This window comes from Eufriesea mexicana, unplaced genomic scaffold, assembly GCF_001483705.2.
Source record: "Eufriesea mexicana isolate 0111107269 unplaced genomic scaffold, ASM148370v2 scaffold474474846, whole genome shotgun sequence".
Taxonomy (NCBI): Eukaryota; Metazoa; Arthropoda; class Insecta; order Hymenoptera; family Apidae; genus Eufriesea; species Eufriesea mexicana.
The window spans coordinates 402,119-419,178 of NW_016907973.1; the positions used below are offsets into that span (position 1 = coordinate 402,119).

General features: G+C 37.5%; 1 protein-coding gene across 1 annotated transcript in view; it reads left to right on the plus strand.

Moving 5' to 3' along the window:
- LOC108550741 (acetylcholine receptor subunit alpha-like) overlaps positions 1-17,060 on the plus strand; it is a 155,315-nt gene that overhangs the window by 136,053 nt on the left and 2,202 nt on the right. Inside the window, 6 exon segments of the mRNA XM_017904579.1 lie at positions 6,469-6,578; positions 7,246-7,426; positions 12,553-12,668; positions 12,949-13,117; positions 16,478-16,614; positions 16,895-17,014. Coding sequence (XP_017760068.1) covers positions 6,469-6,578; positions 7,246-7,426; positions 12,553-12,668; positions 12,949-13,117; positions 16,478-16,614; positions 16,895-17,014 — 833 coding nt within the window.

The following is a 17,060-nucleotide window of genomic DNA, read 5'->3' on the forward strand; positions in this document are numbered from 1 at the left end:
GCAAGGGAGAGAAGTCGAGGACCTGGTCCGCTGGATTCCGCTTGCATAAGTTTCATTTCTGGTAATCGTTCGAGTCGTGGCACCCGGGCATTGTTTTGCGAGGATATATAAACGGGGATACGTGCGAATAGTCCGTAAAACGAAAATCGGCCAGGAGCTTCCACTCGAGAGTCGCAAAATAAGTCCGGTGAACCGTGCAACCCACTTTCGAACGCTAGATTACGTAAGACAGACTCGCATCCGTTTCCGTGCATCCATTTCGTCCGTCCTCCTCTTCCTCCTTTTTTTCCTTTCTTTTTGTTATCTTGCACGAAATTAGCGATGGCGAGGAAATGGCGCAGATCGAGAACGGACAGAGAGCTCTTTTGCCATAGTAATCGAAGCGTACACCGCGCGAGTGTGGTAAATTATTAAAAGTGTAGGTTTAATAGGAAATAATAAACATTTTTCTAAACAAAGAGAAGTTTCGTTGGGTCATAATATTGATCGTTTTCCGGTCTCGTGGACTATTGCATAATTCCAATTAACTCGCGATTGTATGTAGTTATATGACAAGACACTGCTTTGTAGTGGTGAACAGAAGAATAGTATTCGCAGCAAAGGTTTGGTAGCAAGTCAACATTTTATTCATAATTTGATTATTATAAATAATAAAGGATTTTTAAAATTCTATTATTCTTCGCTAATATGATCAGGGTAAAAATGATTATAGCAATTGTATTAAAATACGTAAAAATTCCAATACTTTCTCCTGAGCTAGCCAAAGAAGAAATAATTAAATTCTGGTTAATTTTTATTAATTCTCAAAAGCAAATAATAGCAATTGTAAAATTCGTAAAAATTCCCATATTTTTTCCCGATATTGCCAAAGAAAAAATTGTTATTCTGATTAATTTTTATTAATTCACAAAAGCAGATAATAGCAATTATAAAATTCGTGAAAAATTCCAGTATTTTTTACCGATATAGCCGAACAAAAATAATTATTCGAGTCAATTCTTATAAATTCGCAATAGCAGATAACACCAATTTTTACCTAAAAATCCTCAGAAATCGCTATAGCACACCGGTGCACTAAACGAGAAAAGAAATCAGCAAATAAATCAAGAAATAATTCAAACCAGTAAAATCCCCATAAATTTATTCCCAAATATATCAATTTCCCACGAAATAACACTCCTCCCATTACCCTGTCTTTCACGAAAACCCTCTGCCACGATTTTCGCACCCGAAATTTCCCACATTCTCCAAATACGTATCTCCAACCACAATCCTCCACATCGGAAATTATTTTTCAACCGCAGCTTGCAGATGAAACGCTCAGAAGGATCAGGAGGATTAGGGGGTAGCCTGGTAACTGAGAAAGCAAAGGTGACAGCGCGATGGTGAACTGCACGATGCGAAACGTTCTCCACCGTGGTATTTGCACCACGGTTTTCGTCGATTTTTGCTGAATTTGCCTTAATTGAATCCGCGATCACTTGGACGAATCGCATTCGACGCGGTACTTGCGGGCCATTAATCTGTTAGACAGCGTCGCCGGGTAACGACCCTAGGTACATAAAGACGAGCACCGATATATAATCAGATCAAATATTGGTGGTTCGTCGGGACTCGCTGCTCCCGCATATATTAATGGAGCGTTGGTCACGTGTAACAAACGCCCCGGCGAAAAGGAGGCGGAGGAGAAGCGGTTTCCGTCGAATTTCGGTTTGCCTTTCAGTTTACCCTGGGACCGCACTTTCTGCGATCGATTTTATCGGCCAGACCCCCGAATTCTAGTGTAAATATGCCTCGAGAATTACCGAGGGAACGGCGGGTGTGAAATTTAAACGTACTCGATAGCATCTTCGGGTATTTACCTTGCCTTTCAACGTGATCCTTCAGGGTAATTAACAGTGGTAAACCTATCACAGCTCGAATAGCCTTCCTCATATTTTGAACTCAGAATTTTGCACTTAACTTTCTCACTTCGGTTTTTGCAATTTTTCTTTTGATATAGGTATAATTAATTTTTTAATATCTCGTGATCCATTTTCTCGACAATTCCCTGTAAAAATAAAGGAAATTATTATGCTATTGATATTTTTAACTGCAATTTTAAATTAATACTTGAATTAACACTAAATACTAAAGATTTTAAATTATCATTTACGTATTTCTTAAGACCCAAAAGTTAAAAACAAAATTACGTTAATATCAATTGTATTCATTTTTAATTAATATCAGAATTAATAAGAAATTGACTAGAAGTGTTTCGAAATTTTTATATCGATTTAGTATATCCAAAAAAGAAATCTCAGACTATATTAATATCTTTGACATCGTCGGTCAATCGTCTTTGCGATTTTTCTCTGGATATAAATTTAATTGATTTTTTAATATCTCTTGTTCCATTTTCTCGATAATTCCCTATAAAAATAAAGGAAATTATTATGTTATTGATATTTGTAGCAGCAATTTTAAATTAATATTGGAATTAACACTAAATACCGAAGATTTGAAATTACCATTTACCTATTTCTTAGGACCCAAATGTTAAAAACAAAATTACGTTAATATCGATGCTATTAATATTTAATTTATATCAGAATTAACAAGAAATTGGCTAGAAGTGTTCCTAAATTTTTATATCCATTTAATACATTCAAAAAAGAAATCTTGATATCTTTGACATATTGGAATCGGTACTAAATACCAAAAATTTAAAACCACGCCATATTTCTTAAAACCCAAAAATAAAAAGGGAAAAGTATAGCTAAGAATTTATTTATCTAAAAATATCTATACTATTAACTCCGAAATAATAGTAAAATTAAAAGAAATTAGCTAAAAGTGTCTCCAAATTTTTATATAAACTTACCACAACCTTATACCCCAAAAACCCCTCTAAGAAAAATAAAAAAACAGGAGAAATGTTGAAAATTGAAAATATATAGGGAAATATAGGGAAATATAGGGAAAGCTGAACGAAGGAACGAAACGCAAAAATAATTTCATCCCCGAGGAGTCACGAAGTGTCCATTTGTATAAAGCTGTCGGGAATAAAGAGAGATCGTTCTCATTTTTCCCCCTGGATCGCGATCTTTAATGTCAAAAATCCTTGATCTCCGCTTTAAACGTGGCTTACGTGACGCCATTAAGCCGCGAGGGGCGATGCCTATCGGGAAACGGGTCCGGGACGAGGGGGAATATTTATCTGTCGATGTCTTCTGCCCCGTGGCATGATCTTTCGGGGTCTTAGGCGAGTCTCCGGGAACGGAAAAGTTATAGAGATTTAACGTTCTGTGTACGAAACCCCGGCGAATAAGGGGCTCGAGGAGTTAAGCGGTATGAAATAATATAGGTCAGACATTCAGCGGCGCTAGTTTGTTCTGCATTGGTATTCCTTATTAACCGGAAGAGGATCCCAGCTCTTTCAAGGAATTACTCGATTGTTCGACGGTTCGATTATTTAACCGTTTAGCCGTTTAAAAATAAACCACGGGGATACCGATTCGAGGTAATTCAGCAAATCCATCGGTAAATTGGTTTTATTTCTTTCATCCAACGGTTTCTTCTTCCCCTTTTTTCCCTTTTCTCTCACACAAATGAGGTATCCGTAGAAAGCTGCCCCTGCTTCGTGTTAATTAACATTCTGTCGCATACTCTCTTCGATCCCCTCTATCAATTAGCTCGACGTACAGTTCCATACAATCCCTCTTACCTTTCCTATCGTACCCTCATTATACTTTTTTCCCCTAACCAGCGCGGAAATATGCGAGACACTTCAAACGGAGCAGATTTATTTTCCTAAACCTGAACGTGTTATTTTTATCGATTAACCAGCAAGACGTTGCATTCGATATAACATCGCTTATTTATTGTCTCCCTTTTCGTTGATCTTTATTCCTTTACTTTTATTTTTTCGTTTTTATTTTCGAGTCTTTAAACAATTGAAAGGGTGGCGAGTTAGAGTGCTATTAATTAGTCTATGTAATTGCAAGGGGAATAATTTTGACACCATATTTTATAAGGTTATAGAGACACGTACAAATCTGAAGATGTTTATTCCCTTATTTTTATTTTTTCGTTTTTATTTTTGAGTCTTCAATCGGTTAGAGGAATGACAAGTTAGAGTGTCATTACTTAGTTTATGTAGTTGCAAGGGGAATAAATTTGACACCAAAATTATAGTGACACGATATTTCACGATAGTTCCTATTCTTGCCGATCATAATATTCCATGTGATCAATTTTCGTTTAAATTATTTGCAATTAATTTTGGAAAAATGTCCATGTTCTGTTTGTCGTTGATTAATGCACGAACAGCGATGCGTGATACGAGATCTTCGATACTAGATACAGAGCATTAATTATCGCGTTATAATAATGACAGGAAGAAATCGAAGCTTAACAAATTTTCTAATTTTTAGAAATCTCGGCAAAGGGTTAACAATCCCTGCAAAATAAATAAATATCTAAAATTGCGACATTTACTGTGGTCACGAGGAGAGAACTCGCCTTCGCTGTAAACTCAGTGTATTTTCCACGAACCAGCTGCCTGTTAAAAGGTCAATTCCATCGCTGCCTTTTTTAACGTCCCCCAAGAACACAGAGAACAGTGGCATAGACGGGACAAACACGTGTAATCCCAGGCATTTTTCCCGACATACATCCCATCAACGCGTTTCATCGTTCCTTTCGTTTTAATTAATTTCACCCGGGATCTGATCCGACAGGGAAGCTGACAGACGTCAAAACTGTTCAACGTCGCGAACAAAGTAAGCCTGCTGCCCGTGGCAGGCTCCGCGGAAACAATCCGCCGTGGAAAAGGATGAAAAGAACAAACGGCCGCGATAATCGGCCGTGCACACGAACGATACGGGAAATACAATTCTGGCACATGATTCCCTGTACATCCCTGCAACTTCGAACTCAGCTTCGTTCCGTTCAGTTTCGTCCTTTTCCCTCTTCCTTTTCGTCCCTTTTCATCGTCGCAAACGAGCGAGGCACCATTTTCTGCTGGCCCTGTGCTATTCTTTCACAGGCTCTTTTAACCCCATGATTTTTTAATGGAATGTCAATGACAAATTTCGTGGTTACGATGATTAACACTAGAACTACCGATCTTTAATGGGCACCTAACTATAACGTTCACAGATTATAGTAATTTCAGCGATACGATGAATATGAGTGAATATATCGATTACAGTTCTTTCTTAATACGAGTTGATACTAATTTTATTCTTAACCACTAGCGCTGGCAAGAAATTCACAGACACGTGTGCCAGAACGGTCCAGTCTTCCTGTGACAATTGACGACGTATATACCACGTTGTTAGCGATTCTGCGATAAAAGCATTACGACGTGTCTGGCACGTCTTTTCAGCGTAAGTGGTTAAAGCAGGTGTATGTGTTCGGTGATTACAAAATGGAAAATTCTGGGACCAGTCATTTTCACTGGGTTGGTAGTTCTAGTGTTAACCCTTTGCACTCGAGAGGCGCCCTCCAGTCGCCGTTTGATAAAATTTCGAAGCTCGATATTCATAAATATGTCAAATTTTAGATAATGTAACTGTGTACGAGGTATCGAAATCAAATAATTCTACGTGTTAATTATCATACGATTTCTTATTCCTGCTCAGAAAAATATTGTCAGTTTTGTGACAGAAAATCTTTGAACTCCTATCCTTCTTTGGCCAAAAAATTGTCGAGTGCAAAGGTAAAGAGTAATTCTTTATTGTAGATACCTTGGTTCCTTATACGTCGTCTTCATTTTTATTTTTAATTCCACCCTTTGCACTCGGCAAATTTTTCCAGGAAAATTGCGATTCGAAGATTTTTTGAAACGAAGTCGATATTTTTGAAACGATTAATAAGAAATAGTATTCAAATTTGCACGTAGAATTATATTATTTCGACATTCCACTCGTCGTTGCGTTATTTTAAATTTGATATGGTAATTAAGGGCATTCTTTGAAATCTGCTTAAATAGCAAGAGGCAAATGCAGAGGTTTGAGATAGTAAGGGTGATAACGTGACACTATTTTCGTTTAAAAACGAGTGGCTTATAATTTACTTTTCACTGGAGAAATATTGTTTTCTGATAAAGAGTTAGTATGAATTTTCTGAAACTTGTCAAAATTAATCAAAAAATTATTATCGATATATAGAAAATTATATAATAAAAATTACGAGATCAAAAATAATTTATTTCGCACCGTCAAAATTTATTGAAAATATTAATCATAACAACTCCAAGTCATTCGCAAAGGGATGATATTTAATACCATTCCTTTTATCGTCTTCACTGATTAAAAATTCGCTTCAATTAACCACATGTCGATTATTTATGAATTTATTAGTTAGAAATTTTATTAGTTTGCTAAACTGTATTATTGATCCTTTGATCATATTTTTCTTCTTTTTTTACGTGTTTCAAAATTTCCATTTCGTGTGGAATGACTAAATTGTTTCTTGTTTCAGTCATGGTACGATTACAAGTTAAAATGGGATCCAAAGGAATATGGTGGGGTGGAGATGCTGCACGTGCCATCCGATCATATATGGAGGCCCGATATAGTTTTGTACAACAAGTAAGACCATCATTATCGAGGAAATTACGTTAATATCTGATGCTACCCCTTCGTGGATCTAACTTCGAAACATAGGAGATCGTCTGAAATTGCTTGGCCCACTGCCACGTGTCATGGTTTTCGAATTTTCGTTTCAGAGAAAACTGTCATAAAATTCTGCTCAGAAATTCTTCCCATTTCCTTATTTTTCCTTTTCCACTTAAAAGCCAAAAAATTCGAAGATTCCGTATCATTAACGAATAATTTTTTAACAAATATTTTTCAATATAAAAATATTTCTCACATAGTGGCTCCAATAAGAAAATTTCCAGTCTCTTCTTTTATTTATTATTCTCCAGTAATGCATGATTATGGTACAGTATCATAAAAATAATAAATATAAATAACGATAATAATGTATGTAAATTTAATATTAACGATAATAATGTAAGCAAAATTTTTCCAATGAAATTCGTCACTGAAACGGTTATAAATTAGTTTACAATTTACCCAGGGACCCAACCTTAATTGATACGAAGAGATTCGTTTACTCGATTCACCGGGGTTGGTACGATAAGGGTCCCCCGAAAATGTTGGAATCGGTGGTAAATTTCGTGGAGAATTTTTATCAGACAGACGTTGTCGGAATCTTGATCGGTGATACGATGGTTTTATTTGATTCGTACAGTGCCGACGGTAATTTCGAGGTGACGCTGGCAACGAAGGCGACGCTGAATTACACAGGGAGGGTCGAATGGAAGCCACCGGCCATATACAAGTCTTCCTGCGAGATCGACGTAGAATATTTCCCGTTCGACGAGCAGACATGTGTCATGAAGTTCGGCTCGTGGACTTACGATGGCTTCCAGGTAACGATCCCTTACACTTTCCTGTCGCAATTTTCTCATTGCTAATAAGCAATCCATCCTCGGGCAGAATGTGTCCAAAACGGGGGTGTAGAAAATTTAAAAGGGGAGTAAAAACGAGAGTTCTGGCAGGATTGTACTGAATGAAAAGTAGTAATTATAGGAACTTAAAAATTTTTGTTAATAGATCGGTTTTATTTATGAAAAGTAAGTTAAAGGAGTTAAGTACCGTTGTTGCTTCGAAGTAATAATTAATCACGAACGCAGATTATGGAATTTTTTTTTTAGCGGAGAGTTATATTTTTAAATTGCATTTTATATTAAAATTTTTATTTTTGTATTTTCATGGAAGTTAGTAATATTTTTTCACGTTGGTTTAAAAATTTCTACTGTGCATCAGCCCTGAGAAAATTATGCTTTTTTTTAAGGAAAGTTTGACAGTTTATGTGCGATGTTGTACAGTGCAGTGTTTCATTTTTTGAGCATCGAGATTAAATCGATCATAGTGTCGCGATATAGTTGACATTTCGAACGAGCATAATACTCGGTAGAGTAAATTTCTCTCACGTTTTCAGAGTAAAGGATCAACATGTAACACTTAGGAAATAATTTATTCCAGCGTGGTTAAGACACGATTTTTAATTAAGATAGAAGCATAAAATATGTTTAACAATCTCGAAACAGGTCTTAAGCTACTCTTCAAAGTAACCTGAAAACGCATAAATTAGGAATTTCTGCCACATCTTCATTAAGGAGCATCAAAAACCCAGCACTTAATAAATAACTTACTCTGCCGCACCTAGGATGTAACTTTTAATTAAGAGAAAAAGAAAGAAATTTGAAACACGATTAACAACTTCTAATTAGAACGATTTTCAAGAAAATATAATTATTCCACTACGCTCGATATCGGAATAAAACTGATTTAATAATCTCAAAACTTAATAAATAACTTGCTCTACCGCCTCCGAAATAGAATTTCCAGCCAAACAAAACGGAAGAATTAAATAAAACGAATTTAATCCTGTTGCGAGTAAGCATTAAATTAAATAAAACGAATTTAATCCTGTTGCGAGTAAGCATTCCCGGCTTTCCACTTAACTCACTAGCGCCACCACGACCTATATCTACAATAAACGTTCTCTATAAATATCGTATATACGTATTTTCTAATTTTACCAATATAATCTCGCAGTTTTCTTCTTATTACATGTGTCACATTACACGATATTAGGTTCACGAATTAATCATTTTAATTACTTTAAGGTTAATTATTTTAACAGTTTTAGAATAAAAATTCTTGCAAATAAGGCAACGAATAGTACCCTTGTTATTATGTTAACAAGTAACTCGTTATACGCTCCTAAAGTAGAATTTTTAGAAATTATACACGTAATTGTTTGATAATCCGAAAACACAATAGATGGCGCGTCGGAGTAACCAAAAGGCATCGGCGTAAGTTAAGCGAGGCGCATGGCCGGAAATTAGATTAAGAAAGTGGAATTAACGCGGCAAGGGAGTGACTCGTAGAGAAATGGCGCCGGGTATTTGTTTATTTGCATGTTATTGCGCGTCTCGTACGAAAAGCTCGGTCCGGCTTATCACTATTCATGAAGCCGGTGCGCCGCGGCCACGGATGTGCGCCGAATGAAACGCACATAAATTTCCAATGATTAATACCTCGTCCACGCGATACACCGGGTTGTTTATTATACGCCGCCGCCATACTTTTTCCTTGGACGTCGATTACATCCTCGATCGGTGAAATTCCTCTTCTCCTTCGCGGTATCGACGAAGAAAACGGTAAAGAGGTAACGAAATTTTAATACGAAATTTTAAACGATTTCTAGTATCAAGATTCGCTTAATTTTTAGGGTAATTTTTTGAGAAACTTTTTGTGGCAGATTTCTTCCGCTTTGTGAATTTATATCGTAAGAGATGGGAGATTATAGTTATAGAATTATCGTAGCTCATGATAAGAAGATTTTAATTGATTAAAAGGGGTTTCTTAATTTTTAGAAAAATTTGTTAGGGACATTTATTTGCTAGATTTTAATTTTTTCTGTTATTAATTATATGGTAAAATATTGGAATTTATAGTTACGAAATTATTGTAGCTAGTAACACGAAGATTTTTAGTGAGCAATTGGTTTTTAAATTATTGGAAACATTTTTAGGAGAAGTTTATCTGTTAAATTTCTTTTTGTGTGAATAATAGGGGATTTAGGAAGTTCTTAGTTTATTCGCCGAATTTCTCGCGTTTTCGAATTACATCGTAAACAATAGGGGATTACAGTGGTGAAATATTGCTCCTTTGCAAACGTTTCTCTTTTCGGTTACGCGCTGTGAACGATGAAAACAGCGAGGGAATAATGAAATTTTGAATGCGCGCGAAAACCCCGAATAATAGGTTTTTTTTTTAATTTCCTAGGGAATTCCGCGCGAAATTTGATTTCCCTTTCCACCGTGTCGCGAATTACGCGGTGAAAGATCGGGAATATCGCGACTTTGTGTTAATACCAAGATTATAAATATTCTTTTTCATAAGTTCTTTCGTAAAATGTACTTCGAAACTAACTCGCGAAACTTTCCCTGTGCCGCGATATTAAAGAACTTTCATCGTTATCCCTAAAATTCTGCTTTTAATACCGTCGAAAGAGAAAAGGGGGAAGAGGGAAGGAAAAAATAAAAGAAGGAAGTTTTATCGATGTTGGCGACATTATAAAATCGCGGGATCATCGAACGAAAGAAGAATTCACGTGTAACGAAGCCACAAGTGGGTAGAACGAGGAGATCGTTTCGCGTCATTATTCCCAGACGATTGTCGTGCAGTGGTACCACTAGTATCGCGTAAAATATCTATACCGATCGATGAATAATGCATATCACGCGCGTGTGTGTGTGTAATACGTTGTCCATACGTCATCAGACACGACAACGGGATATCCATCAGGTTCATTTAATAAGAAGCACATACCGATCGATCAGCTTTATATACGGGATACGAAATGGACATTCCATAAGGGATGATTACGCGAGACGCTTTTAACGATCGGTCAGGACACACGTGAGGATTTCAGGATCGTTAATTGCCACCGTCCAATAGCATTTTGTCGCTTATTAACGGCTTTTCTTACTCGCTCGGCAATTTAATTCGATAGTAAGATTCCTCGAGAATTGGTCTTTAAGAATTTTTCCTCGATTATCGTGGGTTTATTAAAATTTGTCGACGTAAGTTTATTTTACCGAGATCGCCGCCATTTTGACGCGATCTAATCGAAAATTCCCTGAAAATTAAACCTCGAGAATTTCGCGGTAAATGAAGAATAGATCGAAGATTTATTAAAAACTTGTCGACGTAAATTTATTTTACCGAGATCGCCGCCATTTTGATTTCAGCCGACTAAAAGTTCTTTAAGATCACGATTCGATAATTTTTCGATCTCGAGTATCGGAGATTTATCGAAGACCAGAAATCTTCGATATTTTTCTTTTTTTTTTTTAAAAGAAAAAATAATTTCATAATCTAAAAGAAAATTGGTAAAAATTAATTTATTTACTAATTTCTATATTCTGGAAGGAAAATTATCCATTGCTGCAGATTTATAATACTAATACTATATTATATACTAATACTACTAATACTAATACTAATGCTAATACACTAAAATTTAGCAAATGTGAAAAAGACGAATTTTCCAATATGTCGCAATTAACAATGCGATTTTATTTTGTATTATTCATTATCTATATCAAGAAACTCGTCACATTATTACTCATCCGTGACACCTATCTCTCAAGTGAAAATCATACTCGGTGCTATATATGGCACTTGCATCGAACGTCTTACTTGAAAGACCTACTAATTTTTTAACGAGAGATATTCTGTTGAACATTGAACATTGTCCGAAGTTTCCGTGTCGAGTGGCGATTTCAGAGCGTCAAATCGCGCATCGTCTCGGTGTTTCGCCTCGAATCGTTGTCTCGAAGTAATAATCGAGGATTCCGGCGCGGTTGCGCCGGGGAATCTCGTTAACTCCGACTTAACGGGCAGAAATGGACGTAAATATCAGGAACATCGAATGGCATTCCATCTCTCAAGTGGATCAAACCTATCCGCCGTAATGCCTCGCGTTTCCTCTATTAATTGACTGATACGTTCCGTTTTCACCAAATTATACACATCTCGATGAGCTAATAAATCGTCGATAGCGGACGATCGAAAAATCGAAAGACCGAGCCGGCAAATGATGTAAAATACAACGCGAACAAAATATTTTCAGGGATATCTGAAAGGATGGCTCGTTTCAACGAATTTCACGTGTAGAGAAATTACTCTACATATGAAATTTATATATAGGTGTACTGGTATATATTATATACTATTTCCCAAACTATAGATCGTTTCGAAAAATGATTTAGAAAATATTTAGCATCTTTTGCGTCACGTATCTTGTTCAGATGCACGTGGAATATAGGAGTCTATCTAAATAAAAATCTTGGAAATACGTCTAGAGGAAAAGGATTTGTGACTACCATGTCTGGAAACGGAGTATGTTCAGGATAAGTAATTGCATCCAAAGATTAAAATGGAATATATTACTTTAATATGAAGTATATCAAAATTATTATTACCGTGAGTATTACTAAACTTCGCTTTAAATTCCAACATAGTACGAAATTCTGAAATAAAAAGCGAAAAAGACAAAATCTTTTAATTATCAGAGGAAGCTAATCGATATAAAACAAAGTATAATTATAGTACTTTAATATAAAATATATCAAAATTACCATTGCTTCAATTCCCATTTCGATTATCGACACTGTCCAATATTTAAAAAGAAAAAAGGAAGAAAAATTTGTCAAACAACGCCATCTTTAATTTAGCATCTTATAATTGCAATTAATGAACAAAGAAAGCTAATAGATATGAAACAAAGTACTATTATATTACTTCGCTATAAAATATATCAAAATTCCTATTACTATTAGTCCAATTCCCATTTTGATTATCGACACTGTCCAATATTTAGAAAGAAAAAGTTAAAACGAAAAAATTTGTCAACTAACATCATCTTATAATCGCAAACCACTTGTTCCAATTACACGCATGATTCGAAATTCCGCAGGTCGATCTTCGACACATCGACGAGATCCATGGCAGCAACGTCGTCGAAATCGGCGTCGATCTGACGGAGTTTTACACTTCCGTCGAGTGGGACATCCTCGAAGTCCCAGCCGTGAGGTAAGACATCCCCGAGGAACCGTCCTCTACGGCCGCACTTCCGGCGCCGAGACTCTCTTCCGCCTGGTGCCAATTCCCGTGAAACTAGCGATTCTCCGGCGAAACGGCATTCGAGACGAAAGCATAATCTGCCCGACGAAATTTCCAAGAACGTGTACACAACGTTCTCGCAGCGAAATAGCGTGTACACGTTCAGAGAGCCGTTCCCGGATAACAATTCGCCGCATGAGCGCCTGTCTATTCCTTTAAGAACGTCACGCCGCCGATGTTTCATTTGCAGAAATGAAAAATTTTACACGTGCTGCGACGAGCCCTACCTCGACATCACGTTCAACATCACCATGAGACGGAAGACTCTATTTTACACCGTCAACCTTATAATACCGTGCATGGGCATCTCGTTTCTCACGGTGTTGGTCTTCTATCTGCCAAGCGACAGTGGCGAGAAGGTGAGCAGCGTTTATTAACACGCCAACCTTTTTATCTTTATATCTTTCGCTTCTTTTTCGTGTATTTCATATTTTTTTTTCTTTTTTCTATGGTTTCTTGGGACCCTGCGATGTTCTATCAGGTTTAGTCTACCTGGATGGAAGGCTGCTCGAGTGTGCATGATTAAAAATGGTCAGCGTGTCTGTGTTGTTGGACGTTTAATAGATGAGAAATTACAAAATAATTTGGATCTGTGTGTGCAACGATTGGTAGCGAACTTCTGCGAGCTAATTTTTGGACTGTGGACCAGTTGTAAGACTTACATTCAAACGCAAAAGTAGCAATGATCTAATGAACACCGATATTATTTTCGTCGCGTGGTATAGGATGATAAAAGGAAAAATTGCACGTCGGTAAGGAAGAAAACGATGCTTACCAGCGGAAGTGCATGCGAATATGTATAACACCGCGTTAAGTTCATCAACGTTTCTCAGGCAATGATAAATTTATCTCGAATCTTTGATTTAACCGTGAACCACGAGTCCACGGTAGCACATGGCCCTTAAATCACAAGGTGAAACATGGCCGATCGTTAACCGGGATTTACGAGCGGGAAAAGTTCGTCGGGGTTTCCGCGAGTTTAATATAAGAACCGCGAGCCGAGGGCGTCGCGAAAGTGTATCGATAAATTTCGTTGGTGCACGGCCGATTCGAGAGGAAAGTAAAGCCAATAAAGGATATTAAATTCGTCGTCGCTTCCCGTTCCACGTGACGCGATGAGACGAAGAGGAACGGTGCACCGCCATTCTTACAGGACGAAGAGGTCTCTTTCCCGTTCTTTCCATCTCTCTTCCCCTCCAACTTTATTAACACGCTACTGCGTCGTGATCAATTTTCCAAAGCTCCCGAAGCCTTCAAATTTTTTCACACCAACTCTCGTGAACGTGGAAATTTTCGCGATGCACGAAAAATGGCAAACAGCACGTTTCAACGAAATCGGATTCGGAAAGCCTGAAAGCGTATTTTCCACGTGATGTTTCTCCAAACCAATTTCTCTAAACCAACAGAACCAAAAAAAAATAAAGAAGAAAAACAAAAGAGGATAGAAAAAGATTAAAAAGGAACCCAGTGGTTTATATTTATATCACGTGTATCACGTATCGTTGGCTGAGAGATTACTGCCTAGATCAGAGCTGAATAAACTTCTGCGAAACTTTCGATGCTTGTAGTAACATGAGGAAGAAGACGAAGAAGATGTCGGACAAAGGGAAATGGAAAATATTATTCGCGGTGTATCGCGTATAGAAGCGATTTCGTGGCGAGTCGACTCGTTCGATCAGAATTCCGGGTGGAGAGGGTCAAATATCAAAATCCATCGGCGGAATGTAAACCTCTAAATGCCGTTCGGCCTCCATTCCTAGCAGACTCTTGACCTCGAGCCGATACCCACTTGACGCCGTGTGCGCCTCTATAATTCAGTCGTATTGTTCTGGCTCGAAACAGCCGGGCAAAAGGGTAAAGGGGGAACCTCGAGGGTGGCGGGGTTGGTCGGGAAAAAAGGGGAGAAGGTCAGATGTCAGCGTGCCATCCGCAGCCGACACTTCGATTCCTATCGAAAAGGACACCGTCTCCAGACTGAGACTCTTCTTCCTTCAGACTTTGGATACCGATTTCTTTGATAAATATGTCACATACAAAACAGATTTAATTCTCTTCGTACCTGAAGTAGCTTGGAGTAATAGTATGTAAAAGCGATGGATTTTATTCCAAAGTTTCCCTATTTTCAAAAAATAAATGCAATACGCATGTCGAGATTCCTTCAGCCAATCAGAGTCACAGAAACAATGTAAAAGATTAAAAAAGGTGACGAGTCTCAGTCATTAAAGGTATCCAAAGACTTAGAGATACCTCATACTTTCTTCCATTTTGAACCTTCTCCCCTTTTTCTTTCTGAATATTACATTACAGTAGGTTAAGATCGATATTATTTTTCAAAGATTGATATAATCTGGTCAATTTTGGAGATGTGCAATGTACCACAGTCTGAGAATCGCTATAGTAATTAGTCGTTGTTTTTTGTTTATAATTATGTGATCACTCCTGTACGCTTTTTAGATTTTCACAGTCCATTTCAATTTGTACTCTTACACACTACTTATGTAGTGCGCTATAAATGATAAACGTTTTAAAATTTTAAATTATGGGATTTAGAATAAGCAATTCGTCGCCATTTTGAAACTCATCTTCGACCGTATATCGTTGTTTCGTCCCGAACAACTTCCATCTCGATATCGATTGGTCCGTCTTCAGTGGGATTCCCCTTGCGGTATCACCGAGTGCAAACGACTTGCGAACACAAAAATTTCGCGGTGAATCCCGTTGTAAAAGGGCAATCGCGACGGAGAGCCGGGGGTGCAGCTTGAACGTCGAATCTGCTAGCTACTTTAGACGAATGCTGCCAACCCGGTGAAACAATGCCCTCTCGAATCGGGCTTTGTTCTTCGTTTCTGGTTTGCCTACTGATTTGAAACCTACACCGACCTATCGCGAAATACCCCACTTGCATTTATCTTTGCGTGTACTCGCGTGTTCTCTGAGTGCAGTTGTATCATTGCACGCTTTCTTGCTTTGGAGAGCTTGGGTATTAGTTTAAAAGAAATTCGCCTGGTGAACGGTGCATCCAAAATTCTGCAGATTCTTGCCAAACGATGTCCGAATAGCGGAAGTTTTATTTTAAATGAGATATTATCCCCGAGATGTATTGATAATGGTAATTTTTTAAACTATGATTTTTCTTCTTTTCTCTTCTTTTCTTTTGTTTGTAGATGTCCACCTGAGACCGCGAATTCTTGCCAAATGACGTTCGAAAGGAAGAGGTTTAATTTAAATGAGATATTATTTCCAAGATGTATTAATAATGGTAATTTTTTTTTTATAATTATGGTTTTCCTTCTTTTTCCTTTTCTCTTCTGGTCGGCGTCTAATCGTGTACGCGTGTGGATAAGTTGACTGATATTACAAGCATTGACACGACCTTAACACGTTTCGAAATGCGATACTGTGTCATGAACGAATGAAAGGAACGTTTTGTTCTTCACACTTAACCTCGAGGGCTCTTCTTTGTCTCTTTGTGGCGTAGTCACTTTGCTCGAGCATGCCCTTCAAATTCTGAATCGAATCAGAACATTGTCTTCGATCGTTTCCTATTTTCTTCCTTTTTCCTTTTTTCCTCTTTTTTCCTCTTTTTTCCTCTTTTTTCCTCGGTGTCTGTCCCACCTATTTGTTTCCTTTTGTACTTTCTTCTGTCTGTCTTTCTCTGATACCATTCTTGAAAGATAGTGACAATGGAATGTGATTAACGATTGATTCTTTGATTACAGATCAGCCTATCAATTTCGATTTTACTGTCGCTGACTGTGTTCTTCCTCCTGCTGGCCGAAATTATCCCGCCCACATCGCTCGTGGTACCGCTTCTCGGTAAATTCGTCCTTTTCACCATGGTCCTAGACACCGTCAGGTACTAACCATCGACATGTATTTCAATTCTCAAGAGGTCTCGACCGAATAGCAAATGACATTTTGTCGAATGAAATATATCAGGACCGATTACAAACGAATCGCGAGCGATGCATGAAGAGTTACGGCTGTTTAACATTGAATAACTACTATGAATAGAATAATAATAAATAAATAAAAGTTTTGTGATAAAATTGGAAGTAAGGTTTGACTGTGTTCAACCATTTAATATATAGTTGATTAAAAATAACGCTATAAATTAACGCAACGTCTGTTTTCAGTATATGCGCAACCGTGTTAGTCCTCAATGTTCACTTCCGGTCGCCACAGACGCACGTGATGGCACCGTGGGTCCGTCGTGTTTTTATCCATGTTCTGCCAAGACTACTGGTGATGCGCAGGTATAATACGTCTTCGAAGAGATCCGATTACGATTCCAGGCAAGAT